Source organism: Sturnira hondurensis, unplaced genomic scaffold (genome assembly GCF_014824575.4).
Source record: "Sturnira hondurensis isolate 20B ecotype Veracruz unplaced genomic scaffold, ASM1482457v3 Scaffold0023451, whole genome shotgun sequence".
In the NCBI taxonomy this organism is placed as follows: domain Eukaryota; kingdom Metazoa; phylum Chordata; class Mammalia; order Chiroptera; family Phyllostomidae; genus Sturnira; species Sturnira hondurensis.
This window is the reverse complement of record NW_028096082.1, coordinates 212,842-240,649: the sequence shown is the minus strand read 5'-3', so window position 1 is coordinate 240,649 and position 27,808 is coordinate 212,842. Positions and strand designations below refer to the sequence as shown.

Here is a 27,808-nt window from a genome sequence, read left to right as displayed (position 1 = left end):
CCTGTTTATGTCAATCAACAATTATCTAAGATTTATAGCAGTATTCCTCAACTTTTAAGTCATGTCGCATTTGATGTGCAAAAATCCCATGTCCTTGTTGCCATTTGTATTAGGAAAATACTTTTCCAAATGCCAAATATGCTTTTTAATATTATATATGCTTCATTGATATTCTCACATGTGCTGCTCTCCTCCCCCAAAATATAGAATAACCACTAATCTATAGAATTAGGTGTTTTTCTTTACTTTATCAAATAGTTTTAAAATCCTGAGCTTTAGTTCATACATTTTTAAAATATATAAGGAACACCAAGACCAGCGAAGAGAGGAATGCAAATACATACACATGTAAATACACAACAGACCTAAGAGCTCTTCAACTTGGATAGCAGCAGTCTTCTATACAAGCTTAGACTTATTCTATTTCCCTAGTTCTTATTTTCTACTTTATTACAATCATACTATAACTTTTTCCAAAAAGCCATTTCAAACTCTTGGTAGAATGAAATGGGTAAACAAATATTTTAATACAGTGGAAAATGACTGAAATATTACCAGCATACAATAATAACATTCTGTCATATTAATATAACTATGGACCAACACATTTTTCACATTACCTTCTATGAAGTCATTTTCATTAAATATCAGTTTCTTTCCAAGGGGACCATCCTCATCTTCCTGTTCATCATCTTCATCAGGATTATTAATGACCTCCAAGCCAGCTTCAATAACTTCCACCAATTCATCTCGTTTGTCTTTTCTAACTGGCTTTTCCTCAGGATGGCGAGTGAGACCCATTTCCAATTGAAATACTTTCATTAAGGTAAAACTTTCAAACGGAATGACACCATACTCACTAGGTAGTTTGGCTCCTATGCTAACTTCAGCTTTGTCAATTTGAGAATGAAGAAACTCTAGAAGATCACTAGGTACTTGTTCTTTGTGACCTTGATACCCTATGCCATTAGACCCTACATTCTTTCTCTCTTGTAATGATTTCATCTTCTCATTCATTTCTTGCAATTCTTGTTTTAGTTGTGCAATCTGGCGTTTCAGACTGGTTGCCCTGGTCTGATAATGTTCTTCTTGCTCCTGCAGTAGGGCTTGATAATACTCTTTACCATAATTTTCCCCAATGACTCCAGGAACAGGTGCACTTCCATCAGTCTGCGGGGCACATTCCAGAAGATACAAAAACAGTACCAAAATGCAAACTAAAGCAAGACCCAACAGTAGCCACTGGGCCCGGGTCTGAAGAATCAGTCCTCTTCTAGGCATTCTTTTTAATGTGGACTTGCCTACTGAGATTAATTCTTTGCTTGCACATACCTTTAGCAAAAGGTTGTCAAAAATTTAAAAACAAAATTAGAATTTCCATAAAGGTTACCGAAATGAATTTTGCTGTAGCTTAAAAATTTTCTTCCTGCAGCAGTCAAGACTACTTGCAGAAATGAGAAATTATGCATACCTCCTGTATTGTTACCTTGATATCCAGAATGAAGATCTACAGAATCGGATAAAATTCCATTATATATGTGGTGCCCTTTCTGAAAGAAACAGATCAGAACCAATCAGAATTTTGTTTCCTTAAATACAGGGTCCAGCACAAATAACTCCCTTCTTTTATTACATAAAAATATTTTATTATAAAATAATAGCATGTAATTCTGTAACATAACAATATCACACTAAAGCACACCATGTGACATTTTATGTGAAATGTTAAAACTGCTATCCATCTTGTGCAAGACATTCATGTACACTTCCAACCACACTCAATGGTGTTAATTCTGCTGGACCCTTTACATCAAATTTTGACACCTTCAGTAGATTTATGTGACCACTATATGTCAACCACCATGAAAGGTGCTGATACAATTCAGAATACTCAGCAAATTGTGGAAAAAATTATTAAGAAAAATATCTTAGAAAATATTAAGATATGACATGTAATATTCAATCAGAATGTCTATATATCAATAACCTCCTGAATGAATAAAACTCACTAAAATTATGTTTAGAATAGTTTGTATTACATATATTCTAGAGTTTTCTAATTACTTGGAAACTGTATTGCTTATAGCTCTATATGAACATAATATTTAAATCAACACACCACTTTCAATCTATTGAGTATCACAATTTTGGAACTGAGTTTCTATAAATCGTTTTTGTTCTATTAATAATGGCTTACTAGAGGAAGAGAGAGATTATTCCAGTAATTAATTCAAGAATTCCACTTCATTAATTTCTATGGCTCAAATCTAAGAGCCTTAAAATTAAGTGGAGGAAAAAACAGTTTCAAAAGATCACAAACATATGAAAAACATATTAAGAAATATTTTTACACCCCAAATCCTCCAGGAGATTATTTCATCATCATATCACATAATTCTTTCAGAGCAACAAATTTCCTACAAGTCTGGAAGGGCTTACAGTCTATATAAAGAAAAATCATGAACATTTTAATGTTTTTTCCAGGGAAATACTATTTAAAAACCACTTATAAATTCACAAAATTATTCAATACAAAGTACAGTTCATACCACAATCAGTTGTGTGAGCTCTCCTGGAGACTACACCACTTAATCTCACAGGTGTTATACCACAGAAGTTCACACCATAAAACCAGGAAGCCAGAACATATCAATTTAAGATTTCTTGAATCTAACAAGAAAAGTCTCACAAACAATGGGAAGAAAAAGAAGCAATCCCCAAACAAAAGAAAAAAAGGAAGTCTCAGAAAGAATGCTAGATGAAATAAAAGCAAGTCACCTATCAGATATTGAATTCAAAGAACTGATTATAAGGAAGTTCAAAGAGCTCACAATGAGCTACCAGGAACTACAGAGGAACTACAATGAACTCACTGCAAACTACATTAGCATGAAAAAGGAAATAGAAACTATCAGCAAGGGCCAAGAGGAAATGAAGCATGCATTTCTGAACTGAACAACACAGTGGAAGGAATCAAAAATAGGATCGGTGAAGCAGAAGACTGGATCAGAGAATTGGACAAAGTAGGAAAAAAACTCCCAGAAAGAGCAAGAAAAGAAAAAGAGGTTCAGAAAGAATGAAGAGGGATTAAGAGAACTGTAAGACAATATGAAATGTAATAATATCCGAATAATAGGGATACCAGAAAAGGAAGAAGAAGAACAAGAGATAGAAGACCTATTTGAAAAAGTAATGATGAAAAACTTCCCTAATTTGAAGAGAGAAAAAGTCACACAAAATCAGGAACACAGAGAGTCCCAATCAAGAGGAAGCCAAAGAGGCCCACTTCAAGACACATCATCATTAAAATGGCAAAATTCCAAGACAAAGAGAGAATCTTAAAGGCACCAAGGGAGAAAAAGGAAGTAACATACAAGGGAGGCCCAATAAGGTTAGCTACTGACTTCTCAATGAAAACGCTCCAAGCAAGAAGAGAATGACAAGAAATATTCCAAGTAATGAGAACCAGAGGCCTGCAACCAAGGCTACTTTACCCAGCAAGGCTCTCAATCAAGATAGAAGGCCAAATAAAGAGCTTTCCAGACAAAAGAAGTTTAAAAGACTTCTCCACCAAACCAGCTCTGCAAGAGATGCTAAAGGGACTGCTCTAAGGAAAGGAAGGAAAAGAGTGAAACAGAGAGGAACACAGGTACAAAAATGGCAATGAATAAGTACCTATCCATAATAACCTTAAACATAAATGGATTAAATGCTTCAATCAAAAGAAAAAGAAAAGCTGAATGGCTTAGAAAGCATGACCTACACATATGCTGCCTACAAGAGACCCACCTCAGGACAAAAAACCTAAACAGACTAAAAGTGAAGGACTGGAAACAAATTTGCCACCGAAACGAACAAGAAAAAAAAAAGCTGTGATAGCAATACTCTTGTCAGACACAACAGGCTTCAAAAAAAGGGCCATAAAGAGAGACCCAGAGGTCACTTCATAATACTCAAGGGAAGAATCCACCAAGAAGACATTAACATCGTAAATATATATATACCAAACATAGGAGCACCCAAACATATAAAGAAAATCTTAGAGAACTTCAACAAAGATATCGACAGCAACACACCTATAGTAGGGAATTTGAACACCCTACTGTCAAAAATGGACAGATCTTCCAAACAAAATATCAACAAAAATATTGTGGCATTGAAGAATGTCTTAAATGAAATGGACTTAACTGATACATATAGGGCCTTTCATCCCAAAGAAGCTAAATACACATTCTTTTCAAATGCACATGGAACATTTTCAAAGATAGACCACGTGATAGGGCACAAAATAAGCCTCAACAAATTCCAGAAAAATTGAAATCATCTCAAGCATTTTCCCCGACTACAAGAGACTGAAACTGGAAACCAACCCTAAAGGAAAAAACCCAAAACACTCAAAATCATGGATATTGCATAGCGTGCTATTAAACAAAGAATGGGTCAAGAATGAACTTAGGGAAGAAATAAAAAAGTTTCTGGAAACAAACGAAAGTGAACTCATGACAACCTAAAACTCATGGGACACAGTGAAGGCAGTCCTGAGAAGGAAGTTCATAGCAATACAAGCCTAGCTAAAAAAGATAGAAACAGACTTCTGCCAAGACGGAGGCATAGGTGGTAACACTGTACCTTCTCCCACAACCAAGTTTGAATACAACAAAGGTTTAGTAAACAAAGACACAGGCAAAGAACAGAAAAATTGAACTATACAGAAGTCCGACAACAACAAACCGTTCAACCGGACCGGTAAGAGGGGCGGAGCCAGCAGAGAGCAGGATCGGCCAGGAAAGATCCTCCGACCCAGGCACACAGGACGCGAAGGCCCAACTGGGGTGCGGGGCAGACTGACCACGGTAGCACATGCGTGCACACTGAGACGGACCGCACAGGCCCCAGCGGGTGAACCCAGTGGCGGATGGCTCTCTATTTCAGTGTCTTTGGTTATACTTTGCTTGCCTGTTAGTTTTGTTGTTTAGCATCCCGTTAAAGGTGAGATCATATGGTATTTGTCCTTCAACACCTGGCTTATTTCACTCGCATATTCGCGCACAGGGAGACGAAGCACGCAGGCCCCAGTGGTGGTGGCAGCTGTGGCAGCGTCGGCGGAGGTGGGGGCAGCAGATGAGACAGCCATTCCTCCTCTCTGACCCCGCCCCCATGTACGGCATCACAACCCAGGGATTGAGTTGCCCTCCTGTGGTGAACACCTAGGGCTCCGATCCTGATACATAACAGGCACAAACAGCCCAAAAGATGGCTCAAGTAGAACTCAAAGCCCCAGAGCCAGTAACTCTAAGCGACTGAGAAATTGCCAGCCTCTCAGAAGCACAATTCAAAACACTATTTATCAGGATGCTCACAGAACTGGTAGATTATAGTCACAAATTTGAGGAACGTATGAAGGCTGAATTAATTGAAATGAAGGGAAATGCACAGGAAACCAATAGTGATGGAAAGGAAATTGGGACTCAAATCAATGGAATGGACCAGAAGGAAGAACAAAACATCCAACCAGAAAAGAATGAAGAAATCAGAATTCAAAAAAATGAGGAGAAGCTTAGGAACCTCCAGCACATCTTTAAATGTTCCAACATCTGAATTATAGAGGTACCAGAAGGGGGAAAGAAACAGCCACGAGTGGAAAACTTATTTCAACAAATAATAAAGGAGAACTTCCCCAGTCTGGAAAAGGAAATAGACTTCCAGGAAATCCAGGACGCTCAGAGTCCCAAAGAAGTTGGACCCAAGAAGGAACACACCAAGGCACATCATAATTACATTAGCCAAGACCAAAATGAAGGAGAGAATCCTAGAAGCAGCAAGGGATAAGGGGACAGTCACCTACAAAGGAGTACCCATCAGACTGTCAGCGGATTTCTCAAAAGAGACCTTACAGGCAAGAAGGGGCTGGAAAGAAGTATTCCAAGTCATGAAATCCAAAGACCTACAGCCAAGATTGCTTTATCCAGCAAAACTTTCATTTAGAATGGAAGGACAGATAAAGTGCTTCTCAGATAAGGTCAAGTTCAAGGAGTTCATCATCACCAAGCCCTTATTATATGAAATGCTAAAGGGACTTATATAAGAAAAAGAAGATGAAAAATATGAACAGTGAAAGGACAGCAAACACACAGTTATTAACAACCACACCTAAAACAAAAGCAAACCAAGAGGACAGCTAGATCAGGAGTGGAACCATAGAAATAAAGAACACATGGAGGGTTAGCAACAGGGGAGTGGGAGGAGGAGAAGGGGGGAGAAGGTACAGAGAATAAGTAGCATAGATGGGAGGTAGAAAATAGATAGGGGGAGGGCAAGAATAGTAAGGGAAATATAGAATTTAAAGAACTTGAGACACGTGTTTATAAGCTAAGGGGGGGGAGAATGGTGGGGAGGGGGTGTGTGGGTGGAGGGGAATGAAGGGGGGGATAGAACAACTGTAATCGTATAATCAATAAAATATATATATTTAAAAAAAGATAGAAACATTTCAAACAAACAACCTAACACTATGCCAAGAAGAACTCGAGGAACAACAACAAGACAACACAGAGCAAGTAGAAGGAAAGAAATAACCAAGATCAGAACAGAACTAAATGACATAGAGACTAAAAGCACAATTCTAAGGATTAATGAATCCAGGAGCTGATTGTTTAAAAAGATAAACAAAATCAACAATCCATTATATAAGCAGGCTCATCAAGAAAAGAAGAGAGCCGTGGCTGGTGTAGCTAAGTGGATTGAGCGCGGGCCTGCGAACCAGAAGAGACAGGACCCAAACAAACACAATCAGAAATGGAGGAGGAGAGATTCCAACTGACACCACAGAAATACAAACAATTGTAAGAAATTACTCTGAAGAACTGTATGCCAAGAAATGTGAAAACCTACATGAAATGGACAAATTTCTAGAAAAATATAATCTTCCAAAACTCAATGAAGAAGAAGCAAAAAGCTTGAACAGACCAATAACAGCTGACCAAATTGAAGCAGTAATCAAAAACCTCCTGGCACACAAAATCCCTGGATTGGACAAATTAACAAGAGAACTTTACAAAGTGTTTGAGGAAGAGGCAACTGCTCTTTTTCAAAGATTATTCCAAATATCCAAGAATATGGAAGATTCCCAAACACTTTTTATGAAGCCAGCAGCATCACACTAATCCCCAAACCAGATAAAGATAAAGACACAAGAAAGAAAGAAAACTTCAGGCCACTATCAGTGATGAACATAGATGCTGAAATCCTCAACAAAATATTGGCAAACCACACCCAGCAATACAGTAAAAAGATCATACATCATGATCAAGTGGAATTCTTCCCAGGAATGCAAAGATGGTACAATATTCACAAATGAATAAATGTAATATATCACATAAACAAAAGCAAAGAGAAAATCACATGATCCTATCAACAGATGCAGAAAAGTCATTTGATAAGGTACACCACCTACTTATGACAAAAACACTCAGTAAAGTGGGAATAGAGGGGGCATTATGCAATATAATAAAGGCCATGTATGACAGACCTACAGGTAACATAATATTCAATAGGTAAAAACTAAAATCTTTTCCACTCAGATCAGGAACAAGACGAGGTTGTCCACTTTCACCACTTATATTCAACAAAGTACGGGAAGATTTAGCCACAGCAATCAGACAAGAAAAGGAAATAAAGGCATCCAAATCGGAAGGAAGGAAACAAAACTGGCATTGCTTGCAGATGACATGATAGTGTACATGGAAAATCCTACAGACTCTACAAAAAAACTGCTCAACCTAATAAATGAATTTGGCAAAACAGCAGTTACAAAGTCAATATCCAGAAATCAAAGGCATTTTTTTCTTCCAATTTTTTTATTTAATTATTTTTCAAGTACAGTTTTCTGTCTACTACTCCCATCCCATCCCACCCCCGTGCTCCCCTCTCCCTCCCATTTCCACCCTTCTCAGTTGTTGTCCATGTAAATGCTCCCCTATTTCGCCTGAAATTCCCTCCCCTCTTCCCTCTGGTCACTGTCAGCCTGCTCTCTATTTCAGTGTCTTTGGTTATACTTTGCTTGCCTGTTAGTTTTGTTGTTTAGCATCCCGTTAAAGGTGAGATCATATGGTATTTGTCCTTCAACACCTGGCTTATTTCACTCAGCATAATGCTTTCCAGTTCTATCCATGATGTTGCAAAGGTAGGAGCTCCTTCTTTCTTTCTGCAGCATAGAATTCCATTGTGTAAATGTACCATAGTATTTTGATCCATTCATTTACTGATGAGCACCTACGTTGCTTCCAACTCTTGGCTACTGTAAATTGTGCTGCTATGAACATCGGGGTGCACAGGTTCTTTGGGATTGGTGTTTTAGGTTTCTTAGGATACAATCCTACCAGTGGAATTGCTGGGTCAAAAGGCAAGTACAATTTTAGTTTTCTGAGAAAATTCCATACTGTTTTGATCCTTGCATCCCTGGGATGAATCCCACTTGGTCGTGGTGTATGATCTTTTTGATGTATTGTTGGATGTGATTTGCTAATATTTTATTGAGGATTTTAGCGTCTATGTTCATCAGCAATATTGGCCTGTAATTTTCTTTCTTTCTTGCGTCTCTCTCTGGCTTTGGAATTAGGGTGATACTGGCTTCATAAAAAGAGTTGGCGAGTTTTCCCTTTTTGGATTGTTTGGAACAGTCTGTGAAGAATAGGGGTTAGCTCCTCCTTAAAAGCTTTGTAGAATTCACCTGTGAAACCATCTGGTCCAGAGCTTTTGTGTGATAGGAGTTTTTTGATTACTGCTTCAATTTCATTTGCTGTTATTGGCCTGTTCAGGTTTTCTGCTTCTTTATCATTGAGTTTTGGAAGATTATATTTTTCTAGAAATTTGTCCATTTCACCTAGGTTTTCAAATTTCTTGCCATACAGTTCCACATAGTAATTTCTTACAATCCTTTCTATTTCTGTGGTATCAGTTGTAATCTCTCCTCTTTCATTTCTGATTGTGTTTATTTGGGTCTTCTCTTTTCTTTTCTTGATGAGCCTACTTAAAGGTTTGTCTATTTTGTTTATCTTTTCAAAAAACCAACTCCTGGATTCATTGATCCTTAGAATTGTGCTTTTAGTTTCTATGTCATTTAATTCTGCTCTGATCTTGGTTATTTCCTTCCTTCTACTTGCTCTGGGCTGTCTTTGTTGTTGTTCCTCGAGTTCTTGGAGGCGTCGGGTTAGGTTGTTTGTTTGAAATGTTTCTATCTTCTTTAGGTAGGCCTGTATTGCTATGAACTTCCCTCTCAGGACTGCCTTCACTGTGTCCCATAGGTTTTGGGTTGTTGTGAGTTCATTTTCATTTGTTTCCAGAAGCTTTCTGATTTCTTCCCTAATTTCAATCTTGACCCATTCGTTGTTTAATAGCCTACCATTCAGTCTCCATGATTTTGGGTGTTTTGGGTTTTTTTCATTGGGGTCGGTTTCCAATTTCAGTCCCTTGTGATCAGAGAAAATGCTTGGTATGATTTCTATTTTCTTGAATTTATTGAGACTCGTTTTGTGTCCTATCATGTGATCTATCTTTGAAAATGTTCCATGTGCGTTTGAAAAGAAAGTGTATTTAGCTTCTTTGGGATGGAGGGCTCTATATATATCAATTAGGTCCATTTCGTTTAGGGTGTCATTTAATGCTGCAATATCTTTGTTGATATTTTGTTTGGAAGATTTGTCCAATTTAGACAGTGGGGTGTTAAAATCTCCTACTATAATTGTGTTGCTGTCAATTTCTTTCTTGAGGTCCTCCAGAATTTTCTTTATATATTTGGGTGCTCCTATGTTGGGTGCATATATATTTACGATGTTAATGTCTTCTTGGTGGATTCTCCCTTTGAGTATTATGAAGTGACCTTCTGGGTCTCTCTTTATGGCCCTTCTTTTGAAGTCTATTTTGTCTGATATGAGAATTGCTACCCCGGCTTTTTTTTCTTTTCCATTTGCTTGGAAAATTTGGTTCCATCCTTTCACTTTTAGTCTGTGGTGGTCCTTTGACCTGAGGTGAGTCTCTTGTAGGCAGCATATGTGTGGGTCGTGCTTTCTTATCCATTCAGCTATTCTAGGTCTTTTAATTGGTGCATTTAATCCATTTATGGTTTAAGGTTATTATTGAAAGGTACTTATTCATTGCCATTTGTGTACCTGTGTTCCTCTCTATCTCTCTCTTTTCCTTCCTTTCCTAAAGCAGTCCTTTTAGTAATTCTCGTAGAGCTGGTTTGGTGGAGGCATATTCTTTTAGACTTCTTTTGTCTTGGAAGCTCTTTATTTGGCCTTCTATCTTGATTGAGAGCCTTGCTGGGTACAATAGCCTTGGTTGTAGGCCTCTCTTTCTCATTACTTGAAATATTTCTTGCCATTCTCTTCTTGCTTGGAATGTTTCCATTGAGAAGTCAGTAGCCAACCTTATTGGGACCCCCTTGTATGTTACTTCCTTTTCCCCCTGCTGCCTTTAGGATTTTCTCTTTATCTTGGAGGTTTGCCATTTTAATGATGATGTGTCTTGCAGTAGGCCTCTTTGGGTTCCACCTGATTGGAACTCTCTGTGATTCCTGAATCCGTGTGACTTTTTCTCTCCTCAACTTAGGAAAATTTTCCATTATTACTCTTTCAAGGAGGTTTTCTATCCCTTTTTCTTCTTCCTCTCCTTCTGGTATTCCTATTATTTGGATATTATTATGTTTCATGTTGTCTTGCGTTTCTCTTAAATTCTCCTCATTTTTTCTGATTCTCTTTTCCATTATTTGGTCTGTCTGGGAGATTCTTTCTATTCTGTCTTCTATCTCACTTATGCGATCTTCCGCCATATCGTTTCTATTCTTCATACCTTCTACTGTGTTCTTCAGTTCAGAAATTGTATTCTTCATTTCCTCTTGGCCTTTACTAAGGGTTTCCATTTCCTTTTTCATGTTGGTGTAGTTTGCAGAGAGCTCACTGTAGCTCCCCTGTAGTTTCTGGTAGCTCGTTGTTAGCTCTTTGAATTTCCTGATAACCAGTGCTTTGAATTCAATATCTGATAGTTGGCTTGCCTCTATTTCATCTAACGTTCTTTCTGAGACTTCATCCTTTTCTTTCATTTGGGGATTGTTTCTTCTTCTTTCCATTGTTTGTGTTGCTCTCTTGTTGGCTTCAGCTTCTTAAAGTGATCTGTTCTGGGTTCCTGGGTTTATGGTGTGAACTTCTGTGGTAAGATGCCTGTGAGATTCAGTGGTGCAGTCTCCTGCAGGTATCTTGGTGTTCTCCACTTCCACCTACTCCTCTTGTTGGCTTACAGCTGGTCAAACCTTTTCTTCTGGTCTCCCTAGCTACAGCAGCCTCAGGGGCTATTAGTGTGGCCTTTCTCTCCCCTAGGTGAACTTAGCTGGTCTCGCCAGTGCCCTCCCAAGATCCAGAATGGCGCCGCTCTCCCGTGCCCCTGCTGAGAGCAGGGTTTTCCCCAGGCTTCCCAGCTCTGGCCTGGCGTGAGGGCACGCACTCCCAGCCAGGCTTTCCTGGTCTCGCAGGCTTGGGCTTGGACCTTTCCCAGTGCTGTCGCTGCACACACTGGGCAACTCACAATTCTTCCAAGTTGGCAACCACAGCCTGACTCCCAGTGCTTCTCAGTCTGAGCCCAGCTGGGTAGGGATGGATCTGGCGATTGGCGCTTCCCCAGGGGCTCAGTCAGTCGCACGCAGCGCCCCGAGGCTGTGTGAGCGCTGTCTGGAGTCCCTGTCTGGAGTCCCCATCTGGTGTCCCCGTCTGGAGTCCCCCCGGTATCGGGAATGCGCATCTCTGGGAATGCGCACCACCGGGGATGCACAGGACTCCTAGACCCCCAAGGCAGCAACTACAGCCTGACTCCCGGTGCTTCTCAGCCTGCGCCCGGCTGGGTAGGGAGGGAGCTGGTGACTCGTGCTCTTCCAGTGGCAATGACAGTATCCTGAAGCTCCTCGAGACTGTGGGAGCACCGGCTAAGGCTACTGGGAATGCGAGGGCCCCTCAGTTCCCCAAACTGGCAAACACAGCCTGACTCCACGGGTTATCAGAGTTCTCCGGTTTGCTTCCCAATGCCCACTCCTCTCTCTGCCACTACAGGCAAACCTATCGATCTCTCCTGGTGTTTTCCAATCTGCACCCTGCTGATTAGAGAGGATGCTGGTGACTAGTTCTCTCGTAGGGTTGTCGTTGTTGCCCTCCCTCGGCTCTCAGAGATCAGGGTGGCCCTGCCAGGGCCCTGGCACTGCCCAGCGAAGGGCCCGCAGCCTCTGTGCTGTTCCCTCGTATCTTGCTGATATGAGGTCCGTCTCCTCTCCTCAACCTCTGGTCATTCAGTGTCCGCTATACTCTCTGGGGTCCTGCCGTCCCATATGCTGGGTCCCTGTTGGGTGTTCGCCGTGCTCCTCTGCCAGAAGCTTTTTATTTGGATGAGATCCCATTTGTTTATTCTTTCCTTTACATTCCTTGCTCTAGGGGACATATGAGTAAAAATGTTGCTGTGTGAAATATCTGAGATTTTCCTGCCAATGTTCTCCTCTAGGACTTTAATAGTGTCGTGGCTTATATTTAAGTTTTTTATCCACCTTGAATTTATTTTGGTGTATAATGTAACTTGGTGTCGAGTTTCATTTTTTTACATGTAGCTGTCCAGTTCTCCCAACACCATTTGTTGAAAAGGCTATCTTTACTCCATTTTATGTTACTGCCCCCTTTGTCGAATGTTAATTGACTGTAGAGAGTTGGATTTATTTCCGGGTTCTCTATTCTGTTCCACTGGTCTATGTGCCTGTTTTCATGTCAGTACCAGGCTGTTTTGATTACAGTGGCCTTGTAGTACAGTTTGCTGTCAGGTATTGTGATCCCATCCTGCTTTGTTCTTCTTTCTCAAAATTGCAGCTGCTATTCGGGGTCTTTTATGATTCCATATAAATTTTTGAAGTGTTTGTTCTATGTCTGTGAAATATGCCATTGGTACTTTAATAGGTATTGCATTGAATGTGTAAATTGCTTTGGGTAGTATGGATATTTTGATGATATTAATTCTTCCAATCCATGAACACGGTATATGTTTCCATTTATTTGTGTCTTCCTTGATTTCTTCCTTCAGTGTTGTGTAGTTTTCTGCATACAGCTCTTTTACCTCCTTGGTTAGATTTATTCCCAGATATTTTATTTTTGTTTTTGCTATATTAAATGAGATTTTTTTCTTGATTTCTGCTTCTGCTGCTTCATTGTTGGTATACAAAAATGCCTTTGATTTCTGGATATTGACTGTGTATCCTGCTGTTTTGCCAAATTCATTTATTAGCTCCAGCAGTTTTTTGGTAGAGGCTATAGGATTTTCCATGTACACTATCATGTCATCTGCAAACAATGGCAGTTTTGTTTCTTCCTTTCCAATTTGAATGTCAAAGGCATTTTTGTATACCAATAATGAAACAGCAAAAGCAGAAATCAAGAAAATAATTCCATTTGATATAGCAAAAATAAAAATAAAATATCTGGGAATAAACCTAACCAAGGAGGTAAAAGTCCTGTATGCAGAAAACTACTCAACCCTTCAGAAAGAAATCAAGCAAGACAAAAACAAATGGAAACATATACCGTGTTCATGGATTGGAAGAATTAACAACATCAAAATGTCCATACTACCCAAAGCAATTTACACATTCAATGCAATACCTATTAAAGTACCAATGACATATTTCATAGACATAGAACAAACACTTCAAAAATTTACATGGAACCATGAATGACACCGAATAGCTGCTGCAATGTTGAGAAAGAAGAACAAAGTAGGAGGGATCACAATACCTGATACCAAACTGTATTACAAGGCCTGATACCAAACTGTATTACTGTAATCAAAACAGCCTGGTAGTGGCATAAAAACAGGCACATAGACCAATGGAACAAAACAGAGATCCCAGAAATAAACCCGTCTCTACAGTCAATTAATATTCGACAAAGGGTGCAGTAACATAAAATGGAGTAAAAATAGTCTCTTCAACAAATGGTGTTGGGAGAACTGGACAGCTATGTGCAAAAAATCAAATTCGAGCACCAACTTACACCATACACCAAAATAAATTCAAGGTGGATAAAAGACTTAAATATAAACCATGACACCATTAAAGTCCTAGAGGAGAACACTGGCAGGAAAATCTCAGATATTTCACGCAGCAACATTTTTACTGATACTTCTCCTAGAGCAAGGGACATAAAGAAAAGAAAAAACAAATGGATTATCAGCAAAATAAAAAGCTTCTGCACAGCCAAAGAAAACAGTATTAAAATAAAAAGAGAACCAACTGTTTGGGAACACATATTTGGCAATGATACCCCGAGAAGGGTTTAATCTCCAAAATATACCAAGAACTTACACGACTCCAGTCTAAGAAGACAAGCAACCAAATTAAAAAGTGGACAAAGGACTTGAACAGACACTTCTCCAGATGACATACAGAAGATCCAGAGACACATGAAAAGATGCTTAATACTGCTAGCTATCAGAGAAATGCAAATTAAAACCACAATGACATACCACTTTACACAGGTCAGAATTGCCATCATAAACAAAGCAATAAGCAGCAAGTGTTGGAGAGGTTGTGGAGAAAAGGGGACCCTAGTTCATTGTTGGTGAGATTGCAGACTGGTACAACCACTATGGAAACCAATATGGAATTTTCTAAGAAAACTAAAAATGAATATGCCTTTTGACCCAGCAATTCCACTGCTAGGATCACATCCTGTAAGAACCCTGAAACACCAATCCAAAAGAACCTATGCACTCCAATGTTCATAGCAGCACAATTTACAATAGCCAAGTGCTGGAAGCAACCTAGGGTGCCCATCAGTAATTGAATAAATGAAAAAACTAAGGTACATTTACGCAATGGAATTATATGCAGCAGAAAGAAAGAAAGAGCTCCTACCCTTTACAACCGCATGGATGGAACTGGAAAGCATTATGCTGAGTGAAATAAGCCAGGTGGTGAAAGACAAATACCATATGATCTCACCTTTAACAGGAAGCTAAACAACAAAACAAACAAGCAAGCAAAATGTAACCAAAGACACTGAAGTGGAGAACAGGCTGACAGTGACCAGAGGGGAGAGGGGATGGAATTTCAGGAGAAAAGGGGAAGGGTTGGCAGGAACAAGTATAAAGAACTGATGGACAATAACAAGGGGAGGTGGAAATGGGATGGACGTGGGGAGGGCTTAGGGGAGGTGGGCTGGGGTGGGAGTAAAAGGCAGAAAACTGTACTTGAACAACAATTAAAATGCAGTTAAAAAAGTAGACAGGTCCAGAAAGAAATCAGAAGGCAAACTCCAATAGGGGAAACAAGTTTCACCTTGCTCTTCCTCAGAACTTGTGTTTTTTCCTTTTTTCTTTTCCCCCCTTTCATATAGCCTTTTAATATTTCTTCTCTCACTTCAGTTTGATTCCAACTAACTCACCACTCTTGGTCTTTTATTTTTTATTATTTTTATTGAGCTTATATATATTTTTCATATTACTGTCATTTCAAATCCCACATAGCCTCTGTCCCTGGTGTAACTGCATTGTGGCATCTTCTTGACCATTCTCATTGTGGTAGTAAACTTTATTTTCTCCCATGCTATGCCATGTTCATTTCCTTACTCTTACTATTTCTCCTCCATCTATCCTGGCAAAAGCATTCTTCCTTCCTTTAATCAGCTCCCATTAATTTTCCCCTCTTGTAATAGTCTTATATCCTTTCCACCTTTATAAATTGTGACTAGTTGAGTGAGGATATCATGGTTATTGCTGTTCTCACAACAGAACTCCTACTTGTTCACTATTTGTAATTTAAATCCCATAGGATACTCTCCACCTTTCTTACTCCATTTTGTCTTCCCCCTGACCTTGATCAGATGAGTTAGGAATTTTAATTTTCTTGTTCCCTTCCTTACCCTGGGCTCTACAGTGTACTCTTATTAGTTTTCATCCCTCATCCACTCAAAATCATTTTTATTTCTTTTTTAAAATATTTATTTATTTATTTATTTTTAGACAGAAGAGGAGGGAGAAAGAGAGGGAGAGAAACATTAATGTGTGCTTTCCTCTCACATGCCCCCCATTGGGGACCTGGCCTACAACCCAAGCATGTGCTCTGACTGGGAATCAAGCCGGTAACATTATGGTTCACAGGCTGAGCTCAATCAATGATCCACACCCACCAGGGCTAAAATAATTTTTCTTTACTCTAGACATCTCATTCACTTTTCTCTTTATACAATATTCTTATTCCCTTTCCATCTTTAATAATCTTCATTCAGCTATTGTTGCTATTGACCCTCCTATGGTTTTTCTGCAATTTTGTCCCCATTGGTTCGGTACCTTTTTAATTTTACTTCAAACCTCATAGTATACTCTTCCTTTTTTTCACTTCATTTTTGCCATCGCCCTTACAAGTTTTACATATATTTTACATTTTGTTCTCTCCCTTTCATGCCTCATTTCTATTCCCTACTCTTATTTATTATTTCTCCTCCCTCTTCCCTCTCAAAATCATTTATCTTTCTTTTAGTCATCTCAGATTCCCTTTGTCCTATATATAATACTCTTAATCTCTCTCCATCTTTATTGTTCTTTGCTCATCACTCTTGGTCATGCTGATGCAGTAGATTTTTTTCTTCTAGCATGGGTTTGGATGCTGCTAATGCTGCTTTGTTAACATATATGTACAACAGCATACAAGATACAAAAGGACTTGTGACTACCAGTTAGCCAGCTGGAGGGGAGAACCCAACAACAAATGAGTCACCAATAAGCAAAGCCCAAGTACAACAAAAGAGACCACACAAACTGAATAAAGGGCAACTTTAGGTCAGCCAGGTAAGAAAATCAAAGAGACTGTACCACTAAGTCCTCGAGAACTCCTACCACAGAAGTCCACTCCACGAAGACAGGCAGGCAAAGCAGAGCATCCTGAGACACAGAAAAATAAGTCACCTAAAATAGGAAGACAAAGAAAGAACCTCCAATCAAAAGAAATGGAGGAATCCCCAGAAAAAGAGCTAAATAAAATTGAGGCAAGCAATCTATCAGACACAGAAGTCAAAATGGTTGTAAGAGTGCTCAAGGAACTCAGTGGGAACTACAACAACATGAAAAAAGAAATAAAAACCATAAATAAGAACCAAGAAGAAATGAAGAATACAATATCTGAAAAAATACACTGCAAGAAATTACACATAGGCTGTATGAAGCAGAGGACTGAATCACCAAGCTGGAAGACAAAGTAGAAAGAAATACTCAGGCAGAGTAACAAAATGAAAGAGACCCCAAAACTATGAGGTACTTTAAGAGAACTTCAGGACAACAGAAAACACCTGCATCATAGGAATACCAGAAGAAAAGGAACAAGGGATAGATAACCTGTTCAGAAAAATGATGATAGAAAAATTCCTTAACTTGGGAAGCAGAAAAGTCATTCAAGTTCAGGAAGCAAAGAGCCTCCCAACCAAGATGAACCCAAAGAGGCCTACTCCAAGACACATCATAATTAAAATGCAAAAAAAGAGAGAATTTTAAAGGTAGCAAGGGAGAAATAAATAGTAACATACAAGGAAGCTCCCATAAGGCCAGCAACTGATTTCTCAACAAAAACACTACAAGCCAGAAGGGAATGGAAAGAAATATTCTAAGAAGTGAAAAGCAAAGGCCTACTACAAAGATTATTCCACCTGCAAGGCTCTCATTTAAAAAAGAAGGCAAAATAAGGAGTTTCCCAAGCAAAAGAAGGCTAAAAAAATACACCTCCATGTTAAAGAGACTGCTTTAAGAAGATTAACAGAAAAGAGTGAGAGAGAGAGGAACACAGCTACAAGGGAAAAATGGCAACGAATAAATACCTATCAATAATAACCTTAAATGTAAATGATTAAATTCTCCAATCCAAAAGACATAGATAAGCTGAATGGATAAGAAAACATGACCAGCATATATGCTGGCTACAAAAGAACCACCTCAGAATAAAACAATTACACAGACCAAAACTGAGGGCTGGAAAACAATATTCCAAGCAAATGGACATTAAAAAAAAAAAGCCAGGGTAGCAATACTTGTATCAGCCAAAATAGATGGCAAAACAAAGGCCATTAAAAGTGACAGAAAAAGGCACTTCATAATACGTAAGGGAATAATCATCAAGAAGATATAAACATTGTAAACATATATACACCCAAACACAAGAGTACCCAATTATCTAAAGAAAATCTTGTAGGAATTCAAAAAGATATAGACAGCAGCATACTTATACTAGGGGTTTTAACACCCCACTGTCAAAAATGTATATATGTTTTGGCATTGCATAATGCCCTAGATCAAATGGATATAACTGATATATACACAATCTTTCACCCCAAAGAAGGAAATATACCTTCTTTTCAAATGCACAATGCACATCTTCAAAGACAGACCACATGATAGGACACTAAACAAGCCTCAATAAACTCAAGAAAACTGAAATCATATCAAGCATTTTGTCAGACAACAATGGTTTGAAACTAGAAACCAAACTCAAGGAAAAATCTCAAAAATACTAAAATACATGGTGACTGAATAACATGTTATTAAACAATGACTGGGTAAACAATGAGATCAAGCAAGGAATCAAAAACTTTCTGGAAACAAATGAAAATGAACACACAACAATGCAAAACCTATGGAACACAGCAAAGGCAGTCCTGAAAGGGAACTTCATAGCAATACAGGCCTACCTAAAAAAGATAAAAACATTTCAAATATACCATCTAACTCTCCAACCATGAGAACTAGAGAAACAACAAAGTTAAAAGTAAATAAAAGAAAGAAAATAATCAAGATTGGATCAGAATTAAATTACTCAGAAACTAAAAGAACAATTCAAAGGATCAATAAATCCAGGAGCTGGTTCTTTGAAAAGATAAACAAAATTGATAAGCCTTTTACAAACTCATCAAAAAAGAGAGGGGACCCAAATAAATAAGAAACAAAATAAATAAAATAAGAAAGAGGAGAAATTACAACCAATAACACAGAATACAAAGGATTGTAAGAAATTACTACAAAGAACTATATATCAAGAATTTGAAAACCTGAGTGAAAGGGACAGATTTCCAGAACCACATATTCCAGCAAAACTAAATTAAAAAAAAAAAGAAAGAAAGAAAGCTCGAATAGACCAATAACAGCCAGTGAAGTAGAAACAGTAATAAAAAAAAAAATTCCAGCACACAATAGCCCTGAACCAGATGCTTCACAGGAGAATTTTACTAAACACTTTGAGAAGGATCTGGGTTAGCTCTTTCCTAACTGTTCAAAAAAATCCGGATGAGGAAAGATTCTCAAACTCTTTTTATAAGGCCAGCATTATTCTAATTCCAAAACTAGATAAAGATATGATGAAGAAAGAAAAGTACAGGACAATATCACTGATGAACACAGACACTAAAATCTTCAACCAAGTACTGGCAAACCAGATCAGCAATACATTAAAATATGATACACCATGATCAAGGGGATTCATCCCAGGGATGCTGGAAAGGTACAATGTACACAAATCAATAATGTAATACATTGTATAAACAAAAGTCAAACATCACATGACCATATCAATAGAAGCTTGAAAAGCATTTGATAAAGTACAGCAACATTAATGATAAAAACACACAGCAAAGTGGGAGTAGAGGCAGCAGAATACTTCAACATAATAAAAGCCATATATGAGAAACCCACAGCCAACATCACACTCAATGAGCAAAAACAAAACACTTTACCCCTAACATCAGGCACAGGACAAGGCTGTCCACACTCACCACTCCTATTTAACATAGTACTGGAAGTCCTAGCCACAGCAATCATACATGAAAAAGAAATATATGGCATCCAAACTGGAAAGGAGGAAGTAAAACCATCATTGCTTGTAGATGACATGATAATATACATAGAAAACCCTAGAGACTCCACCAAAAACTACTCAACCTAATAAGTGAAATTGGTAAAAGAGCGAGATATAAAGTCAACATTCAGAAATCAAAGGCATTTTTGTATATTACCAATGAAATACAGGAACAGAAATTAGGAAAAATCCTATAACAACAAAAATAAGCACCTAGGAATAAACGTAAAAAAGGAGGTAAAAGACTTGTACTCAGAAAACTATACAACACTGAAGAAAGAAACTAAGGACAACACAAATAAAGGGAAGCATATACCATGTTCATGGATTAGAAGAATTAACATCACTAAAATGTCCATACTACCCAAAGGAATCTATAGATTGCAAGCAATCCCTATCAAAATTCCAGACACATTTCTCAGATACAGGACAAATATTTTAAAAATTTATATGGAATTATAAACAACCCCGAATACCTCAGCAACTTTAAGAAAGAAGAACAAAGTAGGATGGGTCACAATATCTGAAATCAAACTATATTACAGGGCCACTGTAATCAAAATAGTCTGGTACTGGCATAAGAACAGAAACATAGACCAAGGAACATAATAGAGAACCCAGAAATAAATCCATGTGTCTATTGTCAATTAATATTTGACAAAGGAAGCAGCAGCATAAAATGGAATAAAAGTAACCTCTTCAATAAATGGTGTTGGGAGATTGGGACAAGTACATGCAAAAAAAAATGAAACTAGACCGCCAACTAACACCACACACTAAAATAAACTCAAGATGGATAAAAAACTTAAATATAAGTCATGACACCATGAAAGTACTAGAGGAGAACATAGGCAGGAAAATTTCAGATATCCCACACAGTAGTATTTTCACTGATATGTCCCCTAAGGCAGAATAAACAAATAGGACTACATCAATTTTAAAACTTTCTACAGGACTAATGACATCAATAAAATGAAAATGGAACAAGCTGAATGGGAATTCATATTTGCTAATAACACTTTGGACAATGATTTGATCTCTAAAATCTATAAAGATCTCACACGATATCAGGAAGACAAACAATTCAATTAAAAATGGGCAAAGGACCTGGACAGACACCTCTCCAAGGAGGATATACAGAGGGTCCAGAGACATATGAAAGAATGGTCAACATCACCAGCTGTCAGAGAAATGTAAATTAGAACCACAATGAGATACCACTTCACAGCAGTAAGAATGGCCATCATTAACACATCAATACTGAACAAGTGTTGGCAAGGTTGTGGAGAAAAGGGAACCCTAGTATGATGTTGGGAATGCAGACTGGTGCAGCCACTGTGGAAAACAGTATGGAAGTTCCTCAAAAAACTAAAAATGGAACTGCCTTTTGTTTCAGTAATTCCACTGCTGGGATTACACCCTAAGAATCCTAAAAACCAATCCAAAATAAACTGTTCAGCACAGTTTACTATGTTCATACCAGCATTATTTAGTGCCCCCCAGTAAATGAGTGGATCGAAAAACTGTGGTATATTTACACAATGGAGTACTATGCAGCAGAAAGAAATTAGCTCCTACCCTTCACAACAGCATAGATGGAACTGGAGAATAGTATGCTAAGTGAAATAAGCCAGGTGGTGAAAGAAAAATACCACATTATCTCACCTGTAAGTGGAAACTAATCAATAAAACAAACAAGCAAAACAGTACCAGAGACATGGAAATAAAGAATAAACTGACACCAGAAATGAGGAGGGAGTGGGATAACAGGAGTAAGAAAAGGAAGGGGCAAGTCAAAGAATATGTATAGAGGGCCCATGGGCATGGACAACCCAGTGAGAAGTGATTGTGTGAGCAGGCTGGGGTGGTGGTGCAGGGTAGAGCAATGTGGAAAAATGTGGGACTACTGTAACTGAACAACAATAAAAAATTAAAAATTATATTTATGTATATTTATGAGATCTTCACATAACTGTATTTATAGTGGGTTGAGCTTTATTTTACAAATTGTAAATCTCCTTTTATTGTAAATGATGTAGACAAAAGATAGGAAAAATTTTGGTATTAAGAAATTATCTACTTCCAGCCAAGATGGATGCATAGGTAGACACACTGTGCCTTCTCATACAACCAAAAGAAGGACAACAACAAATTTAAAACCAAAAAACAACCAGAACTGACAGAAAACTGAACTATGTGGAAGTCCGAAAACCAAGGAGTTAAGGAAGAAACACTCAGCAAGAGTGTAGGAGGGGTAGAGATCGGTAGGAGGGGCAGAGATGGGCAGTAGGGCAAAAAAGGATTTGCAGCAAGGTGGAGGCTGGAGGACCAGGGTGGACAAGGCTGCAGCTGAAAGGCAAGGTGGTAGATTGCGGACTGGACAGTCCCACATTTGCATGCAGATAAACTGGGAGGAACAACTGGGGAGCAAGACAGACTGTGCAACCCAGAGTTTCAGTGAGGGGAAATAAAGCTTCAAACCTCTCATTGAAAACACCTGTGGGGCTTGAGGTACCAGCAAGAGAAACTCCCAGCCTCACAGGAGAGTTCATTGGAGAGACCCACAGGATCCTAGAATGTACACAAACCCACCCACCTGGGAATCAGCACCAGAAGGGCCTAATTTGCTTGTGGGTGGTGGGGGAAGTGACTGAAAACAGGCAGAGAGAGCAGCAAGTGGCAATGTTCCCTCTCAGATCCCTCCCCCACATACAGCATTACAAGGCAGCTACGTGTGTTGCCCTGACCTGGTGAACAGCTAAGGTTCCACCCCTTACTATGTAACAAGTTCGCCGTGACAAAAAAAAAAAAAAAAGGTCCAAATGAAAGAACAGATCAAAGCTCCAGAAAAAATACAATTAAGCAACAAAGAGATGGCCAACCTATCAGCTGCACAGTTTAAACCACTGGTAATCAGGATGCTCACAGAACTGGTTGAATATGGTTGCAAATTAGAGGGAAGAATGAAGGCTATATAAGTGAAATAAAGGCAAATGTACAGGGAACCAACAGTGACAGGAAGGAAACCGGAACTCAAATCAATGGTGTGGACCAGAAGGAAGAGAGAAACAATTGACCAGAACAGAATGAAGTCACAAGAATTGTAAAAAATGATGAGGGGCTTAGGAACCTCCAGGACATCTTTAAACTTTCCAACATCTGAATCACAGGGGTGCCAGAAGGAGAAGAGGAAGAGCAAAAAATTAAAAACTTATTTGAACAAATAATGAAGAACTCCAATCTGGCAAAGGAAATAGACTTCCAGGAAGTCCAAGAAGCTCAGAGAGTCCCAAAGAAGTTACAAACAAGGAGGAACACACCAAGGCACATCATAATTACATTACCCAATATTAAAGATAAGAAGAGAATCTTAAAAGCAGGAAGAGAAAAGGAGACGGTTACTTCCAAAGGAGTTCCCATTAGATTATTGGCTGATTTCTCAAAAGAAACCTTGCAGGCAAGCAGGGGCTGGAAAGACAGATTCAAAGTCATGAAAGGCAAGGATTGCTCTATCCAAGATTGCTCTATCCAGCAGAGTTATCTGTTGTGAACCGCTCTGCCCAGTTCTATGAATTGTAACTCTCTACCCCCTGTGGCTAAGGATAAACCAACCTCTGGAATGGGAGCCGCAGGAGACAAAGCTTGTCTCCGGTAGCAAATGCTGCCTCAGTTTCCTCCCTGCCCCCAAAGCATGGTCAGATGAGTAAGACCCCTCAGAGGAGGGGCAACCTAGGCCAGACACAATCACTTGGGAGGTCTTCATGGAAGGCCTCGGGGGTGGGGGGAGCTGGGACAGGAAGCACTGGACTCCCCCTCACCACCCTCCCTGGCTTTGACAAAGCCCGAGTCCCCATGTTCTCTGGGAGAAGCACTTCCTGGCTCTAATTCCCTTAAGCCTGAATACCTGATAGGGAGGGGTGAAGCTCCTTGACTTGCTAGAGCATGTCCTGGAGAAAAATCTGGCATCACAAAGACTTCCTGATAAACTTGTGAAATCTGCTCTACTAAGAGTGCTTTCATTTATACGATAAGGGTCCAAGAGGAAATGAGTATGTCTCCCCAAAGTCTGCAACCCCCTTTCCTGACAGACACTGACTCACACTAAGCCCTCAGATTTCTTTGAAACGTTTACTGTTTGATCCTTGCCCCCTCTATTCCCGTGTATTACAACCCAATAAAAGCCCCTGGAGGAAGGGGCTCAAGGCCTTTTTCCCCTGGGAAACTGGCCACTGCTCAAGGACTTTTTCCTCTGGAAAAATGGCCACCTCTCCTCCCCAAGCAGATCACATCATATCTCTGCCATGTTTACTCTCATCCATGGCACATGGGAGGACTTGCGAGGAAAGTCGCCCCCACAGCTATCATTTAGAATAGAAGGGCACATAAAATGCTTTCCAGATAAGGCAAGTTAAAGGAGTTCATCATCACCAAGCCCTTATTATATGAAATATTAAAGGAACTTATCTAAGAAAAAGAAGATAAAAATATGAACAGTAAAATGATAACAAACTCACAGTTACTAACAACTATACCAAAACCAAACTAAGCAGACAACTGGAACAGGAATGGAATCATAGAAATGGAGATCACATGGAGGGTTATCAGCAGGGGAGTGGAAGGGGGAAAGAGAGGGGAAAAGTACAGAGAATAAGTAGCATAACTGGTAGGTAGAAAACAGACAGAGGGAGATTAAGAATAATATAGGAAATGTAGAAGCCAAAGAATTTATGACCGAAAGAATGCATGACCCATAGTCATGAACTGAAGAGGGGGAATGTGGGTGGGAAGTGGTGTGCAGGGTGGAGAGGAATAAAGGAGAGAAAATGGGACAACTGTAACAGCATAATCAATAAAATATATTTTTCAAAAAAGAAATTATCTAGAGAACCTTTTAGATCTTACTCCCCAGTATATGTTGTTAGTTTGGCTCAAATAAACTCATAAAAATTCTCTACAAGTTTGGACATTTCTTACATCAACATTTACTCAATGTAGTGTGGCAGTATTCTGAAGATGCCCGCCCAGGAGCACTCTATAGCCCTGGGCCCTTTACTAAGTACAAACAAGGGCCCATTGTATGCCACAGTTTTCAGAATAAAGTTGGGTGAATACTGGACTATGACTTTATTTGAGGTGTTTTTAGAAAATCCTTGAGGTGGATAATGGTTGATATAACCCAGAGAGAAGAAAGAAAACGTGGGTTGCTGTTTTTAATTTCAACTTTTTAATTGGCTTGCTTACTGAGAGTCTGAACAAAATATTTGCTAATGAAATGAGAGGCTGAGCTTTCAACTCAGATCCCACGGTTCCAGTACTGCCCCATTTCCAATGGTCAACAAGATGACAATGATACTGAGACTTCCTAGGAGTGGGAACACATTATCTGACCTAAAAGTCAGTCATCAGTGCATCTTTCATGTTGATTTATGACCAAAAGGGGGAACTGTTGAGGAAGGAGAGGGGGCTCCATGGAAAGTAACCTCATGTGGTGATCTGATCATAAATTCCTAACTGGACAGGTCATGGTGGACAATCACACTCCAGGAATAACTTATTGAAAGGGTTTCATTTTAGTGAAAGGGTTTAAGTCAGCCCTGTCCATAGTTCTCAGGCATCCAGATTAACAAATCTTTAGAATACCAGAAGTAATACCCTTGAAGAGGTATATTAACTCTCAAGAAAGCACACAATCTTGTTAAATAACCTGTAATCCAATCCCAATCTTGCCTTCTCCAATCTTCCTTAAGTCCCCTCCTTAATTTCAAATGAAAAGAAACTACAAACTGCTATTCTCCAAAACATTTCAGGTCTTTCTCCCTGGAATATGTCATCAGTTTGGCTCAAATAAACACTTATAAAATTTTTTAAAAACTATCTAATTAAAAAATAAGGATGCAAAGCTATTATTAGTTCCAGGACTTTACTATGCCTCAAAACTCTGTTTCTTCACATAAGAAACCACTCAAATTTCATTAATTAAAAATAAAACTCTGTGGTATCTCTTTTAAATAGTTGTAAGTTATTACTAACCCATTTACTATGGAAAAGAAAGACTAAAACTAAGACATAGAGACATAATCTTATATAAATTATTAATAAATTTATACATATTTAACTATTCTATATTGACTGTTTTGAAGTAAAACGTAATAACAGAACTAACAGCATGTAATCTAAGTACCTATCTTTTATTAATATGGTACCTCATAGTTTTTTCTTTATATAGACAATGGATGTTAAACTATGAGATATAACCCATTAATTGGTAATTACCAGAAGTTTATTTTTCAATGAAATACAACAGAAAATATCAGTGTATATCACATATAGCAGTATTCTCTGTTGCAATTATACATACATGTGTGTGTGTGTGTGTGTGTAAATAATCTCCACAGAAATTGTATTTACAAGTAGAATTTGGTTCAAAAAAACTAAAAAATACATTTATACATTTTTCTGCTGTATATCATGATTGCCATCATTCTATGTCAAGTGTTGGCATTATAAATAAGGTTCATTCATAGCACATATTTAATCCCAAGCAATCGTCTAAGCGTAAACAGGAGATGGTTAAGTGTTCTGAGAGAATGAAATATACGATGGAAATGAAAAAATGAGCTGTTGGAGATCCAAGATGGCGGAGGACTAAGTGGAAGCTACACTAACATCCTCCCAGGACCAATCTAGAATTACAACTAGAAAAATTGTAGAGAAACCATCTTGAATAACCAACTGAACACTAGATGCAGAGCCTTACAACCATGGACAAACAGAAGAAAACTTCACAATGTGACTGGTAGGGAGTGCACAGCAGATGAAAGAGGGCTGGATGGGCTCTCACAGGGAGCAGCTGAAGTGCTGGAGGGATATTTCAGTAACCAGGGGGGTCACCCACAGAAATGTGGTGTCTAAATCCCACACTGGGCTTCTCATCCTGCAGCACCAAAACCAGAAAGGAACCCAGATAACATCCAGCTGTGAAAAGCAGCATAAGTTCTGTTAGCTAGAGAGAGATGGGTGGGATGCAGAGAGCCCTTTAAAGGGCAAAAGCACAAAATTTCATTTGTAGCCACTTACCACAGGTGCCAGCAAAGGGGGGTGGGGTGGGTAGAGTGAACTGGAGACACTTGAAGGAGAGTCTGAGTTGGTGGCTCCAGGAGAGAACTGAAGTAACAGCTGCCAGGATCTACGTGCTGAGTCATTCCCCACACTACAGAAGCCATCTCTCTCAGGCAGAGCACTTCTCTGAATGGCATCAGCCTGAGTAGAAGCAATAGCCCCACCTGCAGGAATTACTCGGTCTTGCCCCACTAGAGGGGCAAGACCCACTTGCCCCACTTCAGGCTAAAGCCTGACTGCAGATTACAGACTGATTAGATTAACAGCCAATTAGTTTATCTGATTGGTTTAACATTTAAGGCAGAAAAGAAAATACAAAGAAGCAGCCAAAATGGAAAAACAAAGAAACAGACCCCAAATTAAAGGACAAGAGAATTTTCCTGAAGAACAAGATGAAATAGAAGTAAGCAATTTATCAGATAGAGAGTTCAGAGTAAAGTATATAAGGGTACTCAATAACATTAAAACATAAAAAAGGATCAGTCAGAAATTTTTAAAAATGCAATATCTGAGATAAATAATACACTGGTAGGAATAAACAGTAGATTAGATGAAGCAGAGTATTGAATCAGTGTTTTGGAAGACAAGGTAGGAAAAAAAACAAAGGCAGAGCAGCAAAAAGAATTTTTTTAAAAATGAGGAGAGCTTAAAAAACATCTTGGACAACAGGAAGCATAACAACATCTGCATCATGGGAACACCAGAAGGAGAAGAGAGTGAACAAGGGATTGAGAATCTATTTGAAGAAATAAGGGCCAAAAACTTCCTTAATCTGGTGAA

General features: G+C 38.8%; 1 protein-coding gene across 3 annotated transcripts in view; it reads right to left on the bottom strand.

The window, feature by feature from the left end:
* CSGALNACT2 (chondroitin sulfate N-acetylgalactosaminyltransferase 2) overlaps positions 1–27,808 on the bottom strand; it is a 99,371-nt gene that overhangs the window by 35,767 nt on the left and 35,796 nt on the right. For all 3 annotated transcript variants that reach the window (XM_037037778.1, XM_037037777.1, XM_037037776.1), the window contains exon 2: positions 621–1,550. In XM_037037778.1, coding sequence (XP_036893673.1) covers positions 621–1,281 — 661 coding nt within the window. In that variant the 5' untranslated portion in view covers positions 1,282–1,550. The remainder of the gene's footprint in view (positions 1–620; positions 1,551–27,808) is intronic.